At 37.8% G+C, this 25,047-nt stretch overlaps 1 protein-coding gene across 2 annotated transcripts in view; it reads left to right on the forward strand.

Annotated features, from left to right (window-relative positions):
* Positions 1 to 24,629, forward strand: part of LOC114293769 (phosphatidylinositol 4-kinase alpha 1) — a 32,232-nt gene extending 7,603 nt beyond the window's left edge. The window contains exons 9-26 of one of the 2 annotated variants that reach the window (XM_028237887.2): positions 127 to 344; positions 2,996 to 3,154; positions 3,350 to 3,532; positions 4,088 to 4,618; positions 4,715 to 5,074; positions 6,935 to 7,149; positions 14,800 to 14,983; positions 15,173 to 15,309; positions 15,421 to 15,574; positions 16,980 to 17,246; positions 18,602 to 18,679; positions 18,829 to 18,873; positions 20,149 to 20,321; positions 20,410 to 20,605; positions 21,354 to 21,494; positions 23,214 to 23,422; positions 23,848 to 24,009; positions 24,113 to 24,629. In XM_028237887.2, the coding sequence (XP_028093688.2) occupies positions 127 to 344; positions 2,996 to 3,154; positions 3,350 to 3,532; positions 4,088 to 4,618; positions 4,715 to 5,074; positions 6,935 to 7,149; positions 14,800 to 14,983; positions 15,173 to 15,309; positions 15,421 to 15,574; positions 16,980 to 17,246; positions 18,602 to 18,679; positions 18,829 to 18,873; positions 20,149 to 20,321; positions 20,410 to 20,605; positions 21,354 to 21,494; positions 23,214 to 23,422; positions 23,848 to 24,009; positions 24,113 to 24,371 (3,671 nt within the window). In that variant the 3' untranslated portion in view covers positions 24,372 to 24,629. The remainder of the gene's footprint in view (positions 1 to 126; positions 345 to 2,995; positions 3,155 to 3,349; positions 3,533 to 4,087; positions 4,619 to 4,714; positions 5,075 to 6,934; positions 7,150 to 14,799; positions 14,984 to 15,172; positions 15,310 to 15,420; positions 15,575 to 16,979; positions 17,247 to 18,601; positions 18,680 to 18,828; positions 18,874 to 20,148; positions 20,322 to 20,409; positions 20,606 to 21,353; positions 21,495 to 23,213; positions 23,423 to 23,847; positions 24,010 to 24,112) is intronic. The other variant, XM_028237888.2, reaches the window with a different exon arrangement.
* The last annotated feature ends 418 nt before the right edge of the window (positions 24,630 to 25,047 follow it).

Consider the following 25,047-nt stretch of genomic DNA (forward strand, 5'->3'; position numbering starts at 1 on the left):
AATGAGTGAAGTTGGTGGTTTTGGGCTTTGCTTGATAGGCTTATGAGTTATGAAGTTATTGAAACAAGATTTCTTAGTCTAACAATTGGTGTGTGAATAGCCTTTGATTCATTATAACTTTTCCAGGTGTGAAGACTACTTATCTCCTTGCGGTAGCTTTTTTAGAGATAATACGATTTAGCAGCAACGGTGGCATTCTTAATGGTGATCCTAGTTTAACTGCTCCTAGAAGTGCCTTTGGCTGTGTGTTTGAATACCTGAAAACTCCAAACCTCATGCCGGCTGTTTCCCAGTGCTTGACAGCAATTGTCCATCGGGCTTTTGAAACAGCAGTTTTGTGGCTGGTATTTTTATTTCATTTCATTTAAGGCTTGTTGGTTTGTGGCCCTTTTCTTTTTATTGGTGTTCTCATGTTGATGATTTTGATCCTATGAGACTTGCCAAATCAGCAAAAACATGATTCATCCTCTGACAATTTTGTAGAATGACTTTGGCTTTACATGATATCTGATATTTAGTTATTGAAGTTGATTTTGTTATTCTTTAGTCTTTACCATGTTCACAAATTTTAATAATTCTAAAAGTTTGACCAAAGTTTCCTCTCTTTTTATTAAATGTGTTGAATATGATATGTGGGATGATTGTGATTGCTCTATAGTCAAAAATAATTTTGACTTTTTTGACATTTTAGCCTCCCTTGTGAAAACAATAGAAAACGAGTTGAAAATAACCCGATCTTTTATCCAATGACAAACTTGGTGTGTTCTTTCAGTTATTATTCAAATATTAAAAACCATGGACACGTAACACGATAGTGATACGCCAACACATAAATTTTTAAAAAATTGTATGACACGTGCAAACTATATAATTTTATATATTTATTATGTCATACATAAGGATAAAAATTGTTACATGTCATATAATTTAATATTTAAGTCAAAGTAAAGATAATAATTAATAAAGTTTAATTTAGAAAAATATGTATAAATTTACATTATTTTTGTTTTATCATTGGATTTCAAGTTATTTTATTCAAACTTGTAATATGTTTCATGTGTGTCCAAGTGTTGGGAAGTGTCCGATGAGTGTCGTGTTGGTGTTAGACACGACATCGTTACCTTCTTAGAAGTGTCTGTGTTTCTTAGATTAGATCACTGTAAATTGATAATTGGATTTTTTGTTTAAAAAAAAAAAAATTTGTGGCAAAGCAGTCCATTGTTGTTGAAAGTTGAACACAAGTCTACATCGTCTACATCTTTTTTTTTTTTTTGGGATAAATAATCGAACTTTATCAGAAAAGCATGAAGGTGATGCAAGGAATACAAAGAGAAAATAAATCAAGTCTGCATCTGGTCCAGATATAAAGTGAAGTGATATTCAGATTAATCAATGTTAAACTGAGACAGACAGCTAAGCAACTTAGGAACCAGTTCCCGTTGGCTTGGGTTGACAGCTTGAGGGAACCGGTCAACCCTTTTTTGGTGGAGGAATTAATCTACTTATAGAACATTGTTTCTGATAATTTGTTTTGCTTCCCAGCTAGCTTATTTTGTTTTATTGAATAAAGAAATACTGAAGAAGTATGGAAACGTGGATGTTACATAGTTTCTTTATTCTTATCTACTTAACATGCAAGAAGTGAAGTAGATTCTTTTTTTACATGTGAATCAACTTGATTAGTGAAATTAGCCGTCCATATATATATATATTAATTGACTCTGGTTATTAATGAGCTAATGGGCCTTGAATATATGACTTGATGGGCACCAAAGGTTCTTGTTATGCATTGATGGCCTAGGCTGGTGGGTCTAGAGTCTGGATGCATTTTGTACTCTGTATAAATGGTGGAGTTAGGGTCTATATTTTGTTGTTCTTTGTGCTCTGAGGGTATCCAATTCTCTGGCTCATAAAGACATGATTTCTCTTGCCAGAGGTTGCCTAAATAAATTAATCTCTTATTGGAAATATCCTCGTTACTTGTCTTCTTAGGCTTGTTCAGCCTTTTTATGTTATTGTTTTTAATGATAATATTATATTAACAGGCACCAAAAAGTGGGGCCGCAGAACCAGTACACAAAATGTGACGGAAAGATCATTTATGTTATCAACAGGAATATACAGATCCCCTAAAAAATCAATAAAAGATGACGTGCAAAAATGGAAAGACTCTTTCATCCAAGAATAATGGGATGCAAGAAGTATCCCCTTTAAACAGTTACTAGAAAGTTCCACTCCCTTTGAAAGCCCCGTGATTCCTTTCCCTGCAAATATTCCACATAATACACAGTGGGGCTTCTTTCCATCCCATGCTTTCTTGTCCCTCCGCATGCCTTCTTGTTCCCAACAAGCCAAAAGATCAGTAATAGAAAGAATCCACTGAACTCGAAATACTGAAAAAGACCAGGCTCCAAAGCTCTCTATTGGAGAACAATGTGTTGCTACATGATTTTTAAAAATATATATACATTTTGTTGGATACCTAATTTTAAAAGAAAATTTTTCTAGAAGTAACTTTAATTTTTATAGTGTAATCTATACTAGTCTACTCATATTATACCACATTTTAGGGCATGTTGCGTATTACGTTCCCGTTCCACATACGGGAATGATCCACATTCCAGGTAACATAGCTTGGATCTTCACGGGGCGTGGACCTCTGTCCTTTACTCTTTAAGTAGAAACTTTGGAGCTTTTTGAGGTAGATCCTTAGCATACCTTCTCTGGAGGTGTTTTTTTAGAATTAGTTTACGTTATAAAAGTTGGTCAGTTGAAAAGAAAATAAAGCTAAACTTGCATGCTTTAAATTTGTATTGGCTCAACTGAGTGTGGCACTGATTTTTTTGTTTTTGTTTTCATGTGGATTCATGCCCTGTCATATGTAAAGTTTAGAAGTTATAATTGTTACCCCTCCTGTACGATATTGCTTTTCTTATTTATTTTTCTCTCAGGCTTTTATTGTGCGAATGTTACTGATCTTTAGGTCTGAGTGCAGGAGGATCGGACATCTGGGGCAGGCAATGAAGCCAAGATTAGAGAGTCTACTCTTTATGCACATGCATGTTTTCTCATAAATAATATGGCTCAAAGGGAAGACCAGATTCGGGATATCTCAGTTAACTTGTTGACTCGACTTAGAGATAAGTTTCCACAGGTGAAGTTTCTTTTTCTATTTTTTTGTTTGGTTGCTGGTAAACCAGTGGTAAAATTTATGGGCAGTAACAGTTTCTGTTATATTTCAGTTTTTATTTTTGATTTGTTATTTTTTAGTTTTCATTTAGTTCAAACTTTATTCTGTGTTCATTTGACATGCTGAATACACCTAAACAGCCGAATTACACTCGTGCAGATCCTGTGGAACTCTTCCTGTCTAGATTCCCTACTATTTTCAGTGCATAATGACCCACCCTCAGCTGTTGTACATGATCCTGCATGGATGGCTAATGTTCGCTCTTTGTACCAAAGAATTGTTCGGGAATGGATTGTTATTTCACTTTCATATGCTCCATGCACTAGCCAGGGTCTTCTTCAGGTTTGTTGACTCTTGTAATTTTGAATCATCTTATAGTATGCCCTTCAGATTATTTCAATGACACAAGAAATATGACATTTGTTTTCTTTTTCTTTTTATCCACAAAATAAAATGTTAGTGGATGTTGATTTCCCGTCAGTTTCTCACAGGATGTTACTTTATATTTGTACGTGATCAGATTGTCATCTTGAATCTGTTCGAAAGAATACCAACAATATTTTGGATATTTGTATGTAATGTAATAAATTTTGTTTCTCACCCATAATTAGTTTATGTTGGTAAGTCATTATAGTGGCCTTATTGGTGTTTGGTAATGTCATATGGACCTCTGGACTCGTGTTTAGTGCCTTGTTATTTTTTAAATGCTTTTTTATTGTGACCTATATGAGACATGCCTTCATTGTCACGCAGACGCTATGGTACTACTTTGATCCTCCCAATTTTTATTGTTGTCATTTCCATAACGTTTGTTTTATTTTTAATTTTTAATTTCATTTGTTGATAGAACCTTGTTTTCTTTTTCTTTCTCTTTTTCTTATTTATTTTATACATCAGGAAAAGCTCTGTAAAGCAAACACATGGCAAAAAGCGCAGTCTGCCTCTGATGTTGTTTCTCTTCTGACTGAGATACGGATTGGTACTGGTAAAAATGATTGGAGTGGCACAAAAACTGCAAATATTCCAGCGGTGATGGCTGCTGCTGCTGCTGCATCTGGAGCAAACTTGAAATTGATGGAGGCCTTTAACTTGGAGGTGCTCAATACAGGTGTAGTTAGTGCAACAGTCAAGTGTAACCATGCTGGAGAAATTGTGGGCATGAGAAGGTTGTATGAAAGCATTGGTGGAGTTCAACCAGAGACTTCACAAACTGGCTTTGGGCTTGGTATTAACCTTCAAAAGTTGAGATCTGGAGTGTTTTCTCAGCAACCACCCCAGCAAAATGATGCTTTTAATGAGATTATGCTGACCAAGTTTGTGCGTCTACTTCAACAGTTCGTTAACATTGCAGAGAAAGGTGGGGAAGTGGATAAATCATTGTTTCGTGAAACTTGCTCCCAGGCTGCTGCATTGCTTCTTTCAAATCTGGTAATTATAGATCTCTGTCCATATGTTCTGTGTACTGAAGAATGTAATGTAATTCCTTATTTTGTTCTTATTGAATATGGTGGGTGATATTTTCAGGGTTCTGATAAAAAATCAAATATGGAGAGCTTTTCACAACTTTTACGTCTTCTTTGCTGGTGTCCAGCGTACATTTCCACTCCCGAAGCAATGGAGACTGGTATATTTATCTGGACATGGTTAGTTTCTGCTGCTCCTCAATTGGGATCTCTTGTTCTTGCTGAGCTTGTTGATGCTTGGTTGTGGACAATCGATATGAAACGAGGTCTCTTTGCATCAGAAGTGAGGTATTATGGACCTGCTGCAAAATTGAGGCCTCATCTTGCACCTGGAGAGCCAGAAATGCCACCAGAAAAGGATCCTGTCCAACAAATAATTGCTCATAGACTCTGGCTTGGATTTTTTATTGACCGTTTTGAGGTGAGAAATTGTCACATCTTTTAGCACCCCCCTGAATCACAGACATGAAAACTCAGCTGCAATTTTTGTGTTTTCCATAGTATTTATCAAATATACAGCAAACTTCAGTTGGAATGCTTTATAGTATTGTGCAATTGAGAAGTTTTTGCATTCTATGGTAGTCTTTTGATTTGAATCTGAGAATTTTTTGAACATTGTTCATCCCTTACATGTTGAAGTCAGGAATAAATATATATTTCTGTTAGCCATTACTGCCTTGGGAGCTGGAAGGATATATGTTGGATTGTGGTAATTAGCATGCATATCACAGCTGTTCTCTGTTGATAAATATCTATGTCTTAACTTTTTCATCCATGACATATCTAGTCTCGGTTTTGTATACACACTGATGAATCTTGCAAGGGCATTGAAGTATCCTCAGGCAACTGTTAATGGAAATTTACATTTGCTGGGCCACATGTGCCATGCTCATGTTCAATGAGGACAGGTTGAGTTATAATAGAATTTCAGTTGCTTATAATGATTTTTTGAACTTGATAAAATACTCATGTGCCAATTCTAATGGGTGTTAGACTCAAAATTGTTTCATTTCACTAGTATAAATTCATTCTCCTGATATAACTCTGATCATCCTTATGTGGCAAGTTATTATGTTAATGGGTGCTCAGCTAAAATTGTGAAAAGGAGATCTTTGCAGAATGTTTATGTTTAATTTTCTCATCACTTTTTATATTTATGTTATGAAAAGCCTCTTTACAGTTATTTCCTGTGGTCCAAGAACACATGTGGGAAATGGCTGCGGAGAGATGGCAGTAATACTTGCATGCGTGTGTGGCTACATTTAATTATGACAACTCATCTTCTTCGCTCGCCTTAGTTGAACCTTTATTACATTTGATTTCTTCTAGCTTTGGAAATGGTTTAGAATTTTAATAGTTCTTGTTGATTTTGTTTGCTATTTTTTCTTTAAAATGTACCCTTTCTTTATGTAAAAAACTCGTACCCTTTTTTTAGGTGCATCTAAGGAGCATTGGTTTCTTATACACATCCAACATGGGCACATTTTGTTTATGAAAGTATTTGTGCTACTTCAACTCTGTGCAGTTTAGTAGTACAGTGATTTGCTTTGTAATGTAGTTAGCATTTGGATATAAAGCGGAACAAAAAGGTGATACCCAGAATGTATGAAGTCAGTTTGCTTAATGACTTGATTTCTGTTTTGATTTATGTTGACAAATTTGGTACCACCAGCTATTTGCTTGAGGATATATCCTAACACCACAAAAGAGAAAGATGCAAGATTCAAATCCTGGATGTGGAGGGGATGCGGGAGTATGTGTTTGATTGATCTAAAATAATAGAAGGTTAAAAAATCTAGTGATGAACTTAGTAAACTTGGTTGAAAAGTTAGGTTGGAACCTTCATTTTACCTGGCATATCATGGAAAAATGAAGTCACTTGCGCCAGGTGTGCTGCAGGTTCCCTTACCTGAAATGATAAAGAAGTAATTGATTCAACCTGATCACTTATTTATTTATTTATAAAATTAGTCACAATGATTTTTTTAACCTGACGCTAATGCTGCTTTAACCTATCCCATTTTCCTATTTTTAGTTTTCATCTCAACGAAAGAAGTCGCATTCATGTACTGACATTTTTTCTTTTAATTATTCGAGAAAATTTACCTATGTTGTTAATTTTGTGGGCTTTCCCTTCTATGTCTGTTGGTATTAAAGTTGGATAAACTTTTGATTTATTCAACTTAAGTGGATGTTCAATTTTTGTGATTTTATTTTAGGTGGTTACCTGTTTCTTCTTTTCTTCTTTTTTTCCCATCCGCTAATCCATCCTGTTGTATAGGTAGTTCGACATGAAAGTGTTGAGCAACTCTTACTTCTTGGTCGGATGTTACAAGGGACCACAAAGCTTCCCTGGAACTTTTCACGCCATCCAGCTGGTACTGGAACTTTTTTTACCTTGATGCTGCTTGGGCTGAAGTTTTCCTCATGCCAGTCCCAGGGCAATCTGCAAAACTTCAGAACAGGACTTCAGCTGCTTGAAGACAGGATATATCGGTGAACAATTTAATTTTACTTGCTTTTTTTGTCTTCAGTGCATATTTTCCACAAGTGTGTTTACTTACATCAAGTACAGTTGCCATTCTTGTTTATTATGGATTTTTTATTATTATTATTTTTTTTGATAAATAATCCAAACTTTATTAAGAAGCATCAAGACGATGCAAAAAATACAAGAAAGCCCAAAAACCAAATAAAAAGGCTAAAAAAAACTAACTAATTAAATCCTCTACAAAATCCACAAAAACCAAAACATTTGGGTCGACTGTACCCGTAACCCAATTATGCAACACTAACACTAGTCTACTCTCTAACCATGCAACGAAATGGCACTCATCCCGAAACACTCTCCTATTCCGTTCGAACCAAACCAACCAAAGCAAACAATGGGAAGAAAGCACCCAAGCCTTCCAACACCGCTTCCCCACCCTAGCCCCACCCTAACTCTGTAATACTCCCAATACAGAGGCCGGTTGCACCCATGCCAAGCCAAACAAACTAACAAGAAAATTCCAGAGTGTAAACGCTATCGGACAAAGAAGAAGCAAATGATCCACCGGTTCCGCATCCCTACAACACATGCAACACCAATTGACCAATACAGCCGTCGCTGAATCAAATTATCAATAGTAAGAATACGACCCAAAGCAGTTGTCCAAATGAAAAAAGCCACCTTAGTTGGAGATCCCTTCACCCAAATACACTTCCAAGAAAACACACCAAAATCATCCCCTGCCAGCACCTCATAAAAGGAAGACACTGAGAAAACCCCTTTAGACCGCCGAACATCCCATACTACAGAATCTAAACCAACCCCCTCCTGCGGTAGCCCATACAAGAAACCCAGAAGGTCCATCAATTAGTCTAACTCCCAATCTTGCATATCTTGGCGAAGACGAACATTCCAAACAACTGACTGCCCCTTCCTCACCCTCACTGAAGCAACCATCTCCGCCCCATCCGCGGCAATGGCATAAATCAATGGAAACATAACTGCCAACGAAACCCCATCACACTACTGATCCTGCCAAAAACGAATCCTATCCCCCATCCCCACTTGAAACCGAACCTTACCCCAAAAGTCCCCTTTCCCCAACCATATCCCCTTCCACAACCCACGACCATGGGAATGAGCCACCCTCTTTGAAAACCAACCCCCCTGTCTTCCCCATACTTAGCCACAATCACCCTTCTTCACAACCGCTGCCTTTCCTTCACAAAACGCCACAACCACTTCTCCAATAGAGCCTTATTAAACACCACCAATCTTCAAACGCCCAAACCCCCCCCCCCCCCCTATGCTTAGGAATGCAAACTCTTGCGAAATCCACCAAATGATAATGACAACCCCTCCCTCCCCCACCCTACAAGAAATCCTGCTGCAGATTCTCCACCCTCTTGGCCACCACCACAGGAATCAAATGCACTGACATGAAATACGTCGGAATACTAGAAAAGACACTCTTGATCAAAGTAAGCCACCCCCTTTTGGACAAACATTGTCGCTTCTAGCCTGCCAACCGCCGTTGCACCTTGTCCACCGCCCCATCCCACACCCTTGCCTCCTTAAAGGTGGCCCCCAAAGGAAGTCCCAAATAAGAAACTGGTAAGGTAGCCACATTACAACCCAAAACTGCCACTAACACCGACAGGCCAGCCACCTTGCCGACTGGGATCAATTTCGATTTAACCAGGTTAACTTGAAGCCCTGAAATTGTCTCAAAATAAAGCAATACACACCGCAAATGGCCCACCTGAACCGCATCCGCATCACAAAAAATTAGAGCATCATCCGCATAAAAGAGATGAGAAACCACCAAAGGAACTGACTCCACCCCCACCTCAAAACCGGTTAACAAATCCCCCTGAACCGTCCTACGAATCAACCGGCTCAATGCTTCCATAATCAGAATAAATAGAAGTGGAGACAAAGGGTTACCTTGCCGTAAACCTTGCCAAGAAGGGAAAAAACCTGCCGGAGTCCCATTCACCAAGACAGACATCCGAATAGCAGAAATACAGAAATATATCCATCTCCGCCAACGCTTCCCAAAACCCATCCTCTCCAGCACATATAGAAGAAACTGCCAATTAACATTGTCATAGGCCTTCTCAATCTCCAGCGTACAAATAATCCCCACCTTCCCCTGACGAAGTCGCGAATCCACACTCATTGGCTACTAGAAAAGCATCCAAGATCTACCGACCACCCATAAAAGTATTATGAGACTTTGACACCACCCCCTCTAAAACACCACGAAGTCGATTAGCCAAAACCTTGGCCAATAACTTATAAACACTACCTAATAGACTGATATGCCGAAAGTCTCGAATGTCCTCCACACCTCCCTTTTTGGGAATCAAAGCAATAAAAGTAGCATTCAAACTTCTCTCAAACTGGCCCGTCTGATGGAACTGCGCAAACATGGCCATTACCTCCCTCTTCACCACCTCCAAACAATGCTGCAGAAAACCAATAGAGAAACCATCCGGCCTCGGAGCCTTATCCCCAGGCATACTCCTCAACGCCCCGAACACCTCCTCCTCTGTAAAAGGTTTCTCAAGCAACAAGCGCTTCTCCTTAGTAATAGAATCAAAAACCACTCCATCCAACCCCGGCCTCCAACCCTCACTCGGATCACGAAAGAGATGTTGGAAGAAGCCCACTACACCCCCCCAATATACTCTTTTGATGATAGCATCACCCCATTCACCCGTGACTTTCCTATTTGATTCACACGCCGATGAGCATTCGCCACTCGGTGGAAGAGTTTTGTATTCCGATCCCCATCTTTCAACCATAGGCATCTAAATTTCTGTTGAAAACTGATCTCCTCCACGCGAACCAACTTTGCATAATCCTGACGAGCCACATCCCTACACACCACATCTTTCGCGGAAAGTCCCTCCTCAACTTCTTTCTCGTCCAAGTCCGCCATGACTGACAAAATGTTGGCCTTTTGAACCTCCAAACGATCCAAAACCTTTACATTCCACCTTTTCAGATTAGCCTTAAGAAGTTTCAATTTCTAATTTCTGAGCCAATTGATTACTCGGTAACCCTACCCCAATATAACTCCCCCACCATGCCCCCACTCTTTCCAAAAAACCGTCCGCTTGTAACCACATATTCGCAAAACGAAATGGTGCCGGGCCACGCCGAACTCCCCCACTATCCAACAACAGTGGCCAATGATCAGAAACTGGCCGAGGCAACCGTAACTGGATCATTCGAGAAAATTGCTCCTCCCAATCCCCGGAAACCAGAAATCTATCAATCCGAGAACTTGCCCTGCCGCTAGTCCAAGTGTAACCTCCCCCTTGTAAAGGCAGGTCCACTAACTCCATCTTATCAATGAAGGAAGAGAAAGCCCTCATGGGCCTTGTCACCCGACTCCCTCCAAACTTCTCCGCTGGACTCCTCATAACATTAAAATCCCCCCCCTCCACACCAAGGCACCCCTTACCGAAATGCCACCGCCTACAATTCTTCCTAAAAAACTAGCCTCTCCGATCCTTGGACTGGCCCATACGTCCCAGTACAGACCCACTGATAACCATCGTCAAGACACCAAAACAAACAGGACAAGGAGAAACCCCCTATCTTTTTCCCCTCCTTCACCAGCACCTACTATCCCAACAAATGAGAACACCACCAGCCACCCCTAAAGCTAGTTGAAAAGCCCACTCCACATGCCTCCCCCCCATAATTCCCAAATGGTCTCCACCCCAACCACCTCCATTTTGGTCTCTTGCAAGCACACCACATCCGCCTTAGCACTCAACAATACAGACTTAACCACCACACGCTTACCTTTATCATTCAAGCCTCGCACATTCCAAGTCAAAATTTTCAACCGCATGGCAACAAAAATGGTACACCATGCTCCTTCCTCTATCGTCTCTCCTCCTCGTTCATGCCACAGTCATAATTGATAGAACACTCCAGTCTCCGTAACTCCCGAACCCTTTTATTCTTTGGACCAACCGACTGTACTGTCGTTTCACCCCAGACACCCCTTTTCTACGAGGACTCAATTGCTGTAAACAACTTCAGAGCCTCATCCTCATGCCCTCTCAAAAGAAACACCCAAAAATTTACTAACTTCAGCAATCCAAGTCAGCACCCACTCGGATACCTCCTCTGGAGACGGTAGCTGATTGAAACCCGTCTCTGGCTCAAACTCAGAATCTGAAGGTGGATAAGGCAACCTAGCGTCCACATCCTCTATCGCCAAAGGCCTCACTGCTAGAGCCATAGTGTCAACCATCTTCTCCCACTGTACCTCACGTGCTGCTACCTACGTTACATGGACTCGTCAGTTTTGGCGAAGTACCCGTGTCGATACGACACGACATGGGTACGGGTACGGGATACGGACGGGATACGACATGGAAGAAGTGGATACGGCATGGAAGAAGTAGATATGGCATATGGAAGTAAGAAGAAAGATGGCATACCTGAGATTAGGGCTACGAAAACTGCGATTAGGCCTTCGATCCTGCGATTAGGGCTCTGATCTTCTTCTTTCGAACTGTCTTCTTCTCTCTCTCACTCTCACGCTTGATTGCTCTCTTCTTCTATCTCTTCTCTCACTCTCGATTATCTTCATCTCTCTCTTCTCTGTTTCGATCAACGTCGTCTCTCCCTTCTCTCTGTTTTCTTCTCTCCCTTCTCTCTGTATTCTTCTCTTGACCGTCTTCTTTTCTTTCTTCTTTTTAGTTGGCGCCTATTATATTATATATAAATTATATCATAAATAATGTATAATATAAATTATATCATATATAATATATATTATATAATTTACCATAAATAATATATAATATAAATTATATCATAAATAATATATTGAGAACAACTCCTTTTCTTTCATCTTGAAAGTTGTCATCAGCCAACAAGTTAATAAATTTTCACCTTTTCACCTACCAATCAAAAGTCAAAAAAGCTACCATCTACCTATCAATTATATAATAATAAATTTAATTAAATAATATATATTAAAAAATTAATAAAATTAATAAAATCCATAAAATACATTATCTATTTTATATTTATTTTAACATAATTTGTTATTCCTTATTTATTATATTTTTGTTATTTATAATATATATGTCAATTAAAAGTAAAAAAAATTATATAGATAAATCAAAAAAATTATCAATAAAAGTAATACATAAGATAAAAATAATAAGTATATTTAAAAAATAACTATTTAACTTATCTTTATATAATAAATATATTTTAAAAATTAAATATTTAACGTATCTCCGTACCCATATCCTCGTTTGGATCCATATCCACGTATCCTCAATTTTTAATTTTGAAGTACCCGATCCCTAGATACGTACCCGCACCCGATACCCGCACCTGAGTCCGTGTAACATAGGCTGCTACAGAGGCCTCAGAGCTTCTATCGCTTAGGACAGCATCCCCTTGGAGCATAATCCTAACCTGCGAACCTGTCGGAGGGAACGACATCATCGCCACCGGAATCGACGCATGCTGCCCAAAAAGTGGACTCCCCATTGGACTCTGAATCTCCAACACCGACGCACGCTGCACCATCGCTCCGATTGGTGCATCCCCATTACTAGTAGAATGCCTGATCTGTCCGAGTCCATCACACAACGACCCAAAAACCCGAGCATGTGACGGGTTAGTAGAGATAGACCTGGCCTCGCCTTTACCCATTACACTTGGGCCTGCAGTATGTAAGCCCAAACCGGCCCTTCCATTTACAGGAGTGCGGTGCATTTTATCAGAATGGCCCACTTGAACACGGGCGCCCATACCACCCCTCCAGCCCACCCTACGAGAATTTGGGCCAAACTTTCTATAGCCCACAGCATTAAAGCCCACCCCTCTCCAGAAGCCCTTTTCCCTCCCTCCCTCGCAACCAAAAGTCCACCCCAGACTTCCTTTTTCCAAAATTATGATCTAATTCCCCAAATCCTCTAGCACTTGAAATGCACCCCTCTTCACGCCACTATCCCCGACTTTCCTTTCTTGGCAGAAATTTCAATGCCTCCGCCGGCGGACCATCAATGACCATCGGCCCATCTTCCAACGCCAGGGGTAACACAAACTTCCATTCATCCCATCGGAGCACGAGTCGAGGTGGAATACTGCTGGTACGCCGGACTCTAATACGGACCACACCGAGATCCGATGACAACTCGTCGACGTTGACGAAGCCACCACACTTGCCACCGATTGCTCTGTACGTGGCAAAACCACGAAGACGTAGCGGTAAACCCAACACCCTCACCCACACTGTCGTAATCGGCATGACAGACTTAGCACACAAAATCGTCGGCGATCACCACTGTAAACCCAGATCGTGGCCATTGATGACCTGTCGGCACCACAGAACACCCTCCGCTTCTCGTCGTGAAGAAAACACGAAGAGAAATTCTTGACCCCCGACTGGTTTGATCTCTACCTTCCCCGACAACCGCCACCATTGGCCGACATAGCTTAAAACCCAACACCTCTCTCCCACTGAGCCCATTGTACCCACCAAGGCCTTGTCCAACAACTCAAACCACCCCTCCTCAGCCACAACCCTTACTTCTTTCCCATCATCAACCACAAAACCTGCGGCCACCCCCACTATCAGAGCAACCCCAGGCCTCGCCACTGATTCATTCAACCGTCCTGGGCCTTTCACATCGCCATTCTTTGAAACCCAGCCATTCCCATTGGTGAAACCTTCAATAACCAGCGCCATTCCCGCCTAGCCATCCCCAAACTTAGAGGCAGGAAGAAAAATCTGATGTCTCTTGCCGGCGGTCGTGACCACAAGTTGAATCGAAGCCCCACCATTCTCCTCATTCCAATGCCAGAGTGCCACACTGCGGTGTTGCCCTTCCAAACGACCCAAAAAGGGTTGGGAGCCGAGATTACGCGAAGCCAACCGCAATTTCTTGGCAATCCAACACACTTCGAACCCGGTCAGAAGCACTTATCTCTGAAGGCCAAGCCCACGCTCTACAATCCCCAACCGGCGATGACCTTGATGGTCCTCTTATCTCCTCTTGCAATTCGAAAGAACGACCCCCTAAAAAGAGGATCCGACGCCGTGGTGTAGCCGCCGCCCTAACTGGAAACATCCTAGGTACCTACTTCATTCCGCCAGAAATCTTTTCTATTTTTGGAAACTTTAGAGAGCGTTCTATTACCCACGGATTTTTTGACGTCTTTTTGTTTATCATCTTTATTCTCCATCATTCTATGTCACTTTACCTGTCTAGAATGTCATTTTTCACCTTTTCCAGCCTACTGTTATCCGTTGCGGCCACATGCGCATAAACTAAAATTCATGCTAGGCACTATTTGAAGTACGTCCTGTGGAACTTACCCAAATCTTCATGTGTCTATGCATCGCAATGAGTGGGTAGATTTTTTTTTTTCTTTAGTTCCAACTTAACATGTATGCATTTGCATCCATTGGTTTATTCATAATTTTGAATACGTGCTTGCCATTTCAGTTTCTTTTGTGTATATGTTTATTTATATCAACACTTCCGAAGCCCTCAGATATACTAATATTCAGTTCTGCAGCTTCTATTTATAACTTTTTTTTATTTTTTTTAAGTATAATATTGCATCTGGAAATTGAGTGTCTTTTTTGGCATTTACAGAGCCTCTTTGGGCTGGTTTTCCCATGAGCCTGAATGGTATGATCTGAACAGCATAAATTTTTCCCAGAGTGAAGCTCAATCTGTCTCTGTATTTGTTCATCATCTTTTGAATGAGCAAGTGGATGCTCCCCAACTTGATCCAAAAGGACGTGGACGTGAAAACGGGAGCTCTTTGAGTGATTTGGTAAGATAATTATAGTTGCAGCATATGGAACCTGCAGCTACTAAAGTCAGCCCAAAAGTAGTCTTATTGCTTCTTTTGCTACAGTTTTTTTTTTTTGGTTCTTTTTAAATTTATTTATTTTCTGTTGGCATAGTATTTGTCTCTGCTAATTTTTGCAGTTCATCCATGAATTTCTTTGATTATATGCAGAAGGATCATTATCACCCTGTTTGGGGCCATATTGAGAACTATACTGCTGGAAGAGAAAAGCGGAAGCAGTTACTCTTGATGTTATGCCAACATGAAGCCGATAGGCTTGAAGTTTGGGCACAACCTGTTACCTCAAAGTAATCATCATCAAATTAACAGTTGTTTACTGATTGTGTCAGTCTTCTGGTTAAGGATAATGATATGATTTTGACATTCATTATATGCTATTGCATTCACATTTGTATCAGGGAAAATACACCTTCTCGTCCTAAAATTACATCAGAGAAATGGATTGAATATGCCAGAACTGCGTTTTCTGTTGATCCACGGATAGCACTATCCTTGGCCTCGAGATTCCCTACAAATACTTTCTTGAAGGCTGAAATGACTCAGCTGGTTCAGGTCTGTTATTCTTGTCTTAATTGGTGGAATTTGGAAATCCAAAAAAATTAGAACTTTATAACTATTCTTATTAGGAGGAGCATGCAAGTGACAAATGTTTGAAGTAAGCTTTGATGTAGGAAAATTGCTGTGATTGTCTGCATGAAAAAAATTTAAGGTTAGGGAAAAATGTGTGAGAATTGAGTGCATTTAAAAAACATGTAGAAAACTATTTGAAAATAGATAAGATTTGAGTTAATTTGTGGAGCAGTTTTGACTCTTCTACGTAGCTAACAGTTTGGTGTCTGGGCCTAGTGATGACTATGGGACTGCTACATGATAAGATTGAGGTATGGCTAAGAATTCATGACTTGCACACATAGCAACTCGTGTAAAGCTCAAAAAGTTACTTTTATTGTGATTTTTCTCTCTACTGTAAATGATTTAGGCCTTGTTTGTCATAACTTAAAAAAGTCAAAAAGTCACTATCCTATTTAAGTCACATCATCTTATTTAAGTCCCATTACCTCTCTACCACATCACTTCAAACCCAATTCATACCTAACCCATATTTCATAAAAAGTCAAAAAATGCACTTATTTAGATTATCCCAAACCACCCCTTAAAATCTGATCTCTGGCGAACAAGTGAGCTGATGTATCCCTAACATATTCTGATTTATTGATTAAAATAAGGTTATTGAGAGCAGTAATTGGTTGTTAATTGGTCAAATTTGAAAACAACATTGCAGGGCCATAACCAACGTCTCACTGATTAACGAAAGCGACTCTCTCTCTCTCATAAATTAAGATACTAATTAAGAAGCCTGCTTGTGCACTGTGTCTGCTATTGACCAAAGAGCTCTAAATTATTGTGTGAATATTAACCAAATCACTCTATAAACCCAAGTTCACTCAAAATTATATGTTTTTGTGCTTCCATTTGTCATTCGTTGAGTGCTTGGATATAGTACCTTTAGTTTATTTATTTATTTATTTGTTTTTTTTCTTTTTTTTTTTTTTGGGGGGGGGGGGGGAGGTTTCTTTTTTCTAAGTTGTTGGGTTCACCCCCCCCTTGCTTCCTTGACATTATACACGTCATTTAGTAGTAGACATTATACATTTAATAGTAACTGAGAAATTATTGAATTAATGGTAAGATGATTGATAAGAAAGTGATGCACTCGATGTGAATTCATCTTCTTTAATTACCCATTTTATCAATTAGGTTTTCATCTGATTTGATCAAAGGATATGCTTGTCTGGATTGTTCTAACTGTTCGTACTTTTTACACTATAGATGCATCATAATCTCATTTGAAAGTGCAATTCTCCTTTTCTTTTAAGATTTTATTTTATCATTTTTGTTTAATTCACTTCCAGGGGGGCTTGTTCGTTGAACTAACGGCAGATATTATCTATTGCAGTCGCATATATTGGAGCTCCGCTGCATACCTGAAGCATTGCCATATTTCGTTACTCCAAAGGCTGTTGATGAAAATTCATCACTTTTGCAACAACTGCCGCACTGGGCTGCTTGTTCGATCACACAAGCTCTTGAATTTCTTACTCCATCATATAAAGGTCATCCCCGTGTGATGGCTTATATTCTCAGAGTTTTGGAGTCTTATCCTCCTGAGCGAGTAACCTTTTTCATGCCACAGCTAGTACAGGCCCTACGATATGATGATGAGGTGGGTTGTCTTATAAACATGTTAATGCATGCTATACATAATATATGGGGGTTGAACCTGATAGATGGAATCTTCATCATTCAGTCCAAGGGTAGCTATTTAAGGGGGGTTAACCTGATAGATTGAGCCTGAATTCATCATGGATGGTTTGGACAGGAGACTTAGTGCTTATGGTTGGGTATATATTTCTAAAATAATCCTAGTTCCGGCGGCATTTGGGCAACACAGTTTTCAACTTGAATTGACATCTTCAGTCAGGGGTTGTATGCGAACCCAATTATGTTCTATGTTCAAAATTTTTCGGTGGATTTTTATTAAGTGCATTTGGTTATGTGTAAATTATCTATTGCTGAAAAGTCAAAAACGACTTAAAAGCTAAGAGCATGGACAGTTGCATGGAGGAGGCTTGTCATGTTGGACACTCCTAAAAGCATATCTAACACCTCTTTTATGTTTTTTAATTAAAATTTGAAATTCATAATATTAATATCGAACACTTTACAAATACTTCAGTGACGCTTCTTCAACCCTCCGAACACAAGCTATGTGATGAATCTCTTTATGCTGCACTTTCTGGAATGCAACTTATGCACTCTAAAAATATTTTGAAATATTTATTATTTGAATATATTATGTGTATTTCAATGTTCTACAATTGTTTTACATATAATGCGCAAATGGTATCCTAATGTTTATGTTATGGAATATATAGTTTTTTAATTTTAATTAGTGTTATGTTGCTTTTTTTTTATTACCTTTGAATAAACTATTCACATATTTGACATATAACAAATTTTAAACGTGTATCCCTATCATGTCCTGTATTTTTCTAAAAATTTCGTATCATATGTTTGTGCTACTTAGCTTAAAAGGTATATTTTTATTTGCTATGTAGATTAATATTAGATCCACAAATAACTAAAATTAACAAAAACTAACACTAATTCCATATAATAAATAAATAAATAAACCACACTTAAGTTAATTCTTATATAGTAAAAAGTAATAAACATTCAACATTCAATATCCAACATCCATGAAAAGCACTAAAGGAGAAGGAAAAAGAAACTAGTTGTTGTGTTCCCTTAAAACAAATTAATTAAATTAAGGGACATGCCAGCTGGTGTGTCCCGTACATGTACTCACGGTGTCCCTGTCTGACCTGAAGCTACACCCTCTTTTAAGTTCAGGTTTTGTTGGGCTTTGTCAAGTGTTCCATTGTAGGGTTGCATCAAATTGACCTCGAACTTGATTGAGGTCCTGAGTTGCAACTTTTCATACTACCATTGCTCTATTGGGTGCTATTTTTTGTATATAATTTAGGTTTATCTGATAAATAATTTTTTTATTTGCAGCAATTAGTAGAAGGTTATTTGCTTAGAGCTGCTCAAAGAAGTGACATATTTGCTCATATTCTAATATGGCATTTACAAGTATGGAAATTTTTGCTTTAGTCATGTAATTGAATAAATGGCTGCTCTTTCTTATTATATTGATGAAAGCAAATGCATTTTAAAGATAATGTGCTTCTAATGTCAAACATGTTTTAGCTTAATAGTGACAATCTGTCTGCCATAAACAGGGTGAGACAGTACCGGAATCAGGGAAAGATGAAGGATGTGCGAAGGTATGTCTATCCAAAAAATATTTATTCATTATTCTTTTTTTCTTCTTTCCTTTCGAGAACATCCGAGGCCATAGCCTGGGGGAAGAGGAAATCTTGCCTAGAATTAAACCCTTGACCTCCTACTTCGGTGCTGGTGTTTTGGCCAACTGGGCAAGCTGTAGTTAGTAGTTGGTTATCTATACATCTTGTTGATTAATTTATTTTTAGATTCAATTTTGGGTATTGGCCCACATTTTTTTGTTTATTTTGGGCATAACTTACCATGGACTTATGAATGGGTGTACTTGAAGATGTAAGTAGAGGTGTTATTCTGTAAAATCAATCCTTTACTGGTGCCAACATAATCTATGTTTTATTTGAATTGTAAGTTAGGCACCATGTTAGATGTATTGCATGTATCACATGCTTCAAAATGGCTGAGGCTTTTGAAACCAGATGATTCTAAACAAATATGAGGCCTTCTGTATGTTAAATTCCAATCTTTATAATTTTTTGAATAAACATAAATAAGTAATTGGAGTTGTGGTGGTTCTTTGTGAGCCTTAACAAATTGGACATTAATTGTTTGGAAAAATTATTTGTAGCTTTCATGACCTTGATGAATGGATTGGATCTCATTTTCACCAAAATTTTCTTCAAATTTAAACTTGATGAAGGATTGGAGATGTTCTAATGTGAATTCATTTAGTGTAAATTTTGAAGCTACTAGTACTGTCAAATTATTCACTTTCATTCTTTACCTAGTCGTATGAAGTTGATTGTTTGGGCTGATTGGTAAAGACTGGTTTTTCTGCTTCTATTGTCCATCGACTTTAACCCCTGAATGATATTTGTGTGGTATGTGTCATTTTGGATAACATAATAGATGCACTTTGTTGTTTTGTAGCAAAAAAGACAACAAAAGAAAGCCAAAAAGAACGCTTCTAGTGGGAGCAGAAGGTTATTGCCTCAAAATGCAACATCATTTTTGTTTTTAACCTTGCTCTCAGGTCTTTCAAAACTCCACCATAGATACCACCAGCACTAATACGGTCATGACATTTCTTTCTTGAAAACATAGTATAATGCAACTCATGTGTACCAATATATCTGCATGTTTAGGGGATGGATCTTTGCTATATATATCTATTGTTGGAGTTTTGTTCTACCGGTGTGCATAACTTGCATGATCTTATGACAGAATTGTGATTTCCTTTAATCATTGGAAACATTTTCACTGCCTGAGTTTTTCTCACTCTTTGCTTAATCACTTGGACGTATCCTTGTTATTTTCAGAATAGTTCGTTTCTAGAGCTATTGCCTGTTGTTAGGCAACGAATAATTGATGGATTCACTCCCAAGGCCACTGATGTTTTTCGAAGAGAATTTGATTTCTTTGATAAACTGACATCTATATCCGGTGTTCTCTTTCCACTTCCAAAGGAGGAACGGCGAGCTGGTATACGGAGGTATTTTTCTATTGTGGTTGTGTTAATTAAAATAATGCTGTGTTTTGTGGCTGTTGAAGATGGATTCTAATCTTTCTTTTTAAAACAGAGAGTTGGAGAAAATTGAAGTGGAAGGAGAAGACCTTTACCTACCTACTGCTCCTAATAAATTAGTCAGAGGTATTCAGGTTGACAGTGGAATACCCCTACAATCAGCAGCAAAAGTTCCTATTATGATCACATTTAATGTGGTGGATAAGGATGGAGATTGGAATGTTACAAAACCCCAAGCTTGCATCTTCAAGGTAACTCTATCTAGTTACTATGTATTGGGATCATGCATGTGGAGGTGAATTTGGAAGGTTGATCTTGAAAGGAAACTGATTCTTGGCAAACTTATTAGGTCCAACTAATTTTTGCAAATTGCAAGAAACTCAATCTGCAAGTTACTTGCCAGTTTCCTTATTAATTATTTTCTTTCTTTTCTCTCTCTCTTTTAAATAAATTTTTAAAGTACAAGAACCAATCCGTGTGTTTGGTTTGAGTTTTTTGGATTAAGTTTTTAAAAAACTGAGTTTTTTGATTTTCGTGTTTTTTTTTGGTTTTTGTTTTTAGTGAATATTTTTAAAATTTTATACATTTTTTTAAACTTTTTTAGATGCACCTTACTTAGATGTATCCAAAAAGTAAAAAAATTGTGAAAAAATATTTTAAAAAATTAATAAATACATAAAAATACAAAAAATGTACTGAATTCTCGTTTTTTTTTTTTTGTATTTTTGGTATTTAGTGAATTTTGAAAAGATTTTTTTCACAATTTTTTTACTTTTTAGGTATATTTATGTTAGGTATGTCTAAAAAGTAAAAAAAATTGCTTAAAATATTAAAAAAATTCAGTAAAAACAAAAAAATACGAAAAACAATAAAAGTAGAATTTTTTGAAAAGTGTTTTTGGAAAAGAGGAACCAAGCAAAGTGAATATATTCCTGATTCAAAAAATAGTTTATATTGCTAGTTTTCAGACAAGGCTAAGCTGAGTTCTTTCTGATCTAGGTCGGAGATGATTGTCGGCAAGATGTTCTTGCTTTACAAGTAATTTCACTTCTTAAAGACATATTTGAAGCTGTTGGAATTAACCTCTATTTGTTTCCTTACGGAGTTCTTCCTACTGGCCCAGAGAGAGGAATAATTGAGGTGAGCTTGTTTTACTACATCTAAATGAGAAGTTTGTTTGCGTGTGTCCTCCAAATTTTTCAGATTACATGATGTATTTTGAATCACACAAATATATGGTATACCACATTGCAACTTATGTTCTTTTTGTGAAAATTTGTTCATTGGATCACATAAGAACAATATTGTCAGGGTAACTAAAAAGGTTGGGTTCTTTGCTATTTTATTCATCCACCTCAGAAAAGGGGGTGGGGTATGTGCAATAGATTGATACATACACACTCACAAGCATATGCATACACTTGCAAATAAGGTTGGGAAAGATTTCTAATTACTTTATTCATCCTTGAAGTTGAGTTCAACAAACCAGTATTTTGAAAATTCAGAAATATTTTTTTTTCTTCTTCATTGAATTTCTTGTCCAATTTTTTCCTACATGGGTGAAAATATAGAAATGGCCAAAAGTTTCTTGTTTTTGTTGAAAAAAGGCAACCCCCTTCCCCAACCCACAAAGACAAACAAAATACTTGCAAATAATATTTTGTTTCCGGGAAGGTTGAATTTTGTGATGATTAAAAAGCAGGGGGATTTCAGTTGGTCACATGCCTCAAACATGGCACTCGTGAAAATTGGTTTTGTGAAAATTAGTTTTGTTCAATGAATTTTGTTGACACAGAATGTTCAATCAATAACTTGGACTGATTTTAATTTGATATTCCTCTAAACGTGGATTAGTAAAATTTGGAGGGCAGTCCACCTCCCTAGTTGCTTCATATTCTAGTTGCCAATCAGTACTTTCCTAGCAAATTTATTTTGTGTGGTCCAACACAGCCTGAACTACAACATGGAGCACTGCCAGCTTTTCTGTGGACCGTGCTTTACCAATATATTTACAAAACTTGACAAATGTACAAAAATTAAGGTTTCTAAGTTTGTCATCAAAACAGTATTCATCTCTCTTTAGCTTCCCTCTGCTATGACACTTAGTTGAGTAGGCTTCTTCCAATCAAATCCAATATTTGTCAAAATGCCAAAAAGACAAATTTCTTAGTTGCTTCATATTCTAGTTGCCAATTGGTACTTTCCTAGCAAATTTATTTTGTGTGGTCCAACACAGCCTGAACTACATGGAGCACTGTCAGCTTTTCTGTGGACCGTGCTTTACCAATAGATTTACGAGACTTGACAAATGTACAAAAATTAAGGTTTCTAAGTTTGTCATCAAAACAGTATTCATCTCTCTTTAGCTTCCCTCTGCTATGACACTTAGTTGAGTAGGCTTCTTCCAATCAAATCCAATATTTGTCAAAATGCCAAAAAGACAAACTAGAAACTATACTTCCACTGGCATGTACAAATTTCCTCTAAACTGCACAAAAGACAATTAATAAGGGGCAATTATGTTTCAAAAAAAAAAAGAGAGAGAGAAAGGAACACCAATCTTTTTTGTCAAGTCTCCAATTGTCCAAAAAGTTTAAGTTGTTAGGAAATTAGTCCAACAATGCATATCCTGTACCTATCAAGGAGAAAATACCCAACTTGAAAGCACTTTTTTGAGTAGTGTGTTACGCAAACATCCATGATTACCATACCATTTCTACAAGTTATACAAACATATAAGTTTGCTCTTTTTGTAGGTGCAGGTTCAAGCTAATGATACTTTATGAACTTTCTTTTTGTTTGAAAGATGGTCCATTGACATTTCATCTTGAAATCTAATCAGGCATGTCTGTTCTGCAGGTTGTACCAAATGCACCGAGCAGAAGTCAGATGGGTGAAACCACTGATGGTGGTTTGTATGAGATTTTTCAACAGGACTTTGGGCCAGTTGGTTCTCGCAGCTTTGAAACTGCTCGTGAGAATTTCATAATTAGCAGTGCTGGGTATGCCGTTGCCAGCCTTTTGCTTCAACCAAAGGATAGACACAATGGAAATCTTTTGTTTGACATGTATGCTTTATCACTTTTTGCATGAATTATGTTTACAGAAGTATTTGTGCCACTTCCAAAAGCGACTTAGTTATTATGCTCTGTTTGTTTTGGCATTTTCTGATGTTTGGTATGACAAAAAACGAAAGTCAATGGAAACTGTTTCTGTGATTAACAGGAAACTAGTTTATTTAGGCAAAGAATGCTTTCCACTTTTGAAAAGTGAAAACAAGCAACTTTATTTAGGCAGAAAATATTTTCGATTTTTGAAAGGTGGAAAACTCTTTTGGACTAAGGTCTTATCAGAAAAAATTTCCAGAAAATTTCATGACTTCTAAAACATTACAATTGAAATTTTCTGGAAATTTTTTAATTGCAATTCAAACTTCAATGCATTTGATTTTAGTAAATGTTTCAGAAAATAATGTGGCTGTCTGTCATTGCAGTGAGGGTAGACTTGTTCATATTGATTTTGGTTTTATCCTGGAAACTTCACCGGGTGGAAATATGCGTTTTGAAAGTGCGCACTTTAAGCTGAGTCATGAGATGACTCAATTACTCGATCCGTCTGGGGTAATGAAAAGTGACACTTGGAACCAGTTTGTGAGGTATTGAAAAAGGTCTTCTCTCTCTAGTCATATTTTCTGTTCTTTCCAGTTTTTCTATGTCTCAAGTCTTCAATGCTTCGCTGTGTTTCATATATGTTCACAGCCTATGCGTGAAGGGTTATCTTGCTGCCCGTCGCTACATGGATGGCATTATCAACACGGTATTGATGATGATCGACAGTGGATTGCCTTGCTTCAGCAGAGGTGACCCAATTGGAAATCTTCGCAAGAGATTTCATCCAGAAATGAGTGAGCGTGAGGCTGCCAACTTCATGATCCGCACGTGCACCGACGCCTACAACAAGTGGACCACTGCTGGGTACGACTTGATACAATATTTGCAGCAGGGCATTGAAAAATGAGCAAACTTTTCCAGGTTTGTTTTCTAATTGTATATGATGATTGCTTGTAATTCTATTGTTTTATTCAGTGTAGCTGCATTTTTTTATTTTATTTATAAATTTTTTTTCGTGGGGGATTACCGGTGAGAGGTGTGTAAAATCAGCAAACACGGAAATGAGCTGTTTGTGGTTGTGCAGTGGGATTGGAATTCCTTGTGAGGTGTGTAAAAAATACAGTTTGTAACTTCTAATCAAAATGAAATTCAGGTTTTGTTGCAATGGCCAGTCGACTTATTTTCTTCCCTAGCCTGTTTTCATGGTGGGCTCATGGAGGGTCTATTTTCATGATTCAAATTGTTTATTTGTCGAGCAAGTATTTATACAAAAATTGTGTCAAATCGAGACACATTTGTTTTTCAAAAAATGTGTTTAATATGATTTTGAGAATAAATTATTTATTTTTATCATGTGATTATTAATATTTAATTAATCTAATTAATTTAAATGCATGATTTACTGAACTTATTTTACAAATAAACAATTTAAATTATAAAAATAGACGAGTGATAGAGCCCCACATTGGGACACAAAACAACAGTATTGCCTAATTTCAGTAGAATTTCAGAGACAAATAGGATGATATGCCAGCTCATGATTTGTTCACCAGCCTGTAGCTTTTTAAAGTGCCACTCACTCC

The sequence above is a fragment of the Camellia sinensis genome, chromosome 2 (assembly GCF_055761805.1).
Source record: "Camellia sinensis isolate YWXY chromosome 2, ASM5576180v1, whole genome shotgun sequence".
NCBI classification, from domain to species: Eukaryota; Viridiplantae; Streptophyta; class Magnoliopsida; order Ericales; family Theaceae; genus Camellia; species Camellia sinensis.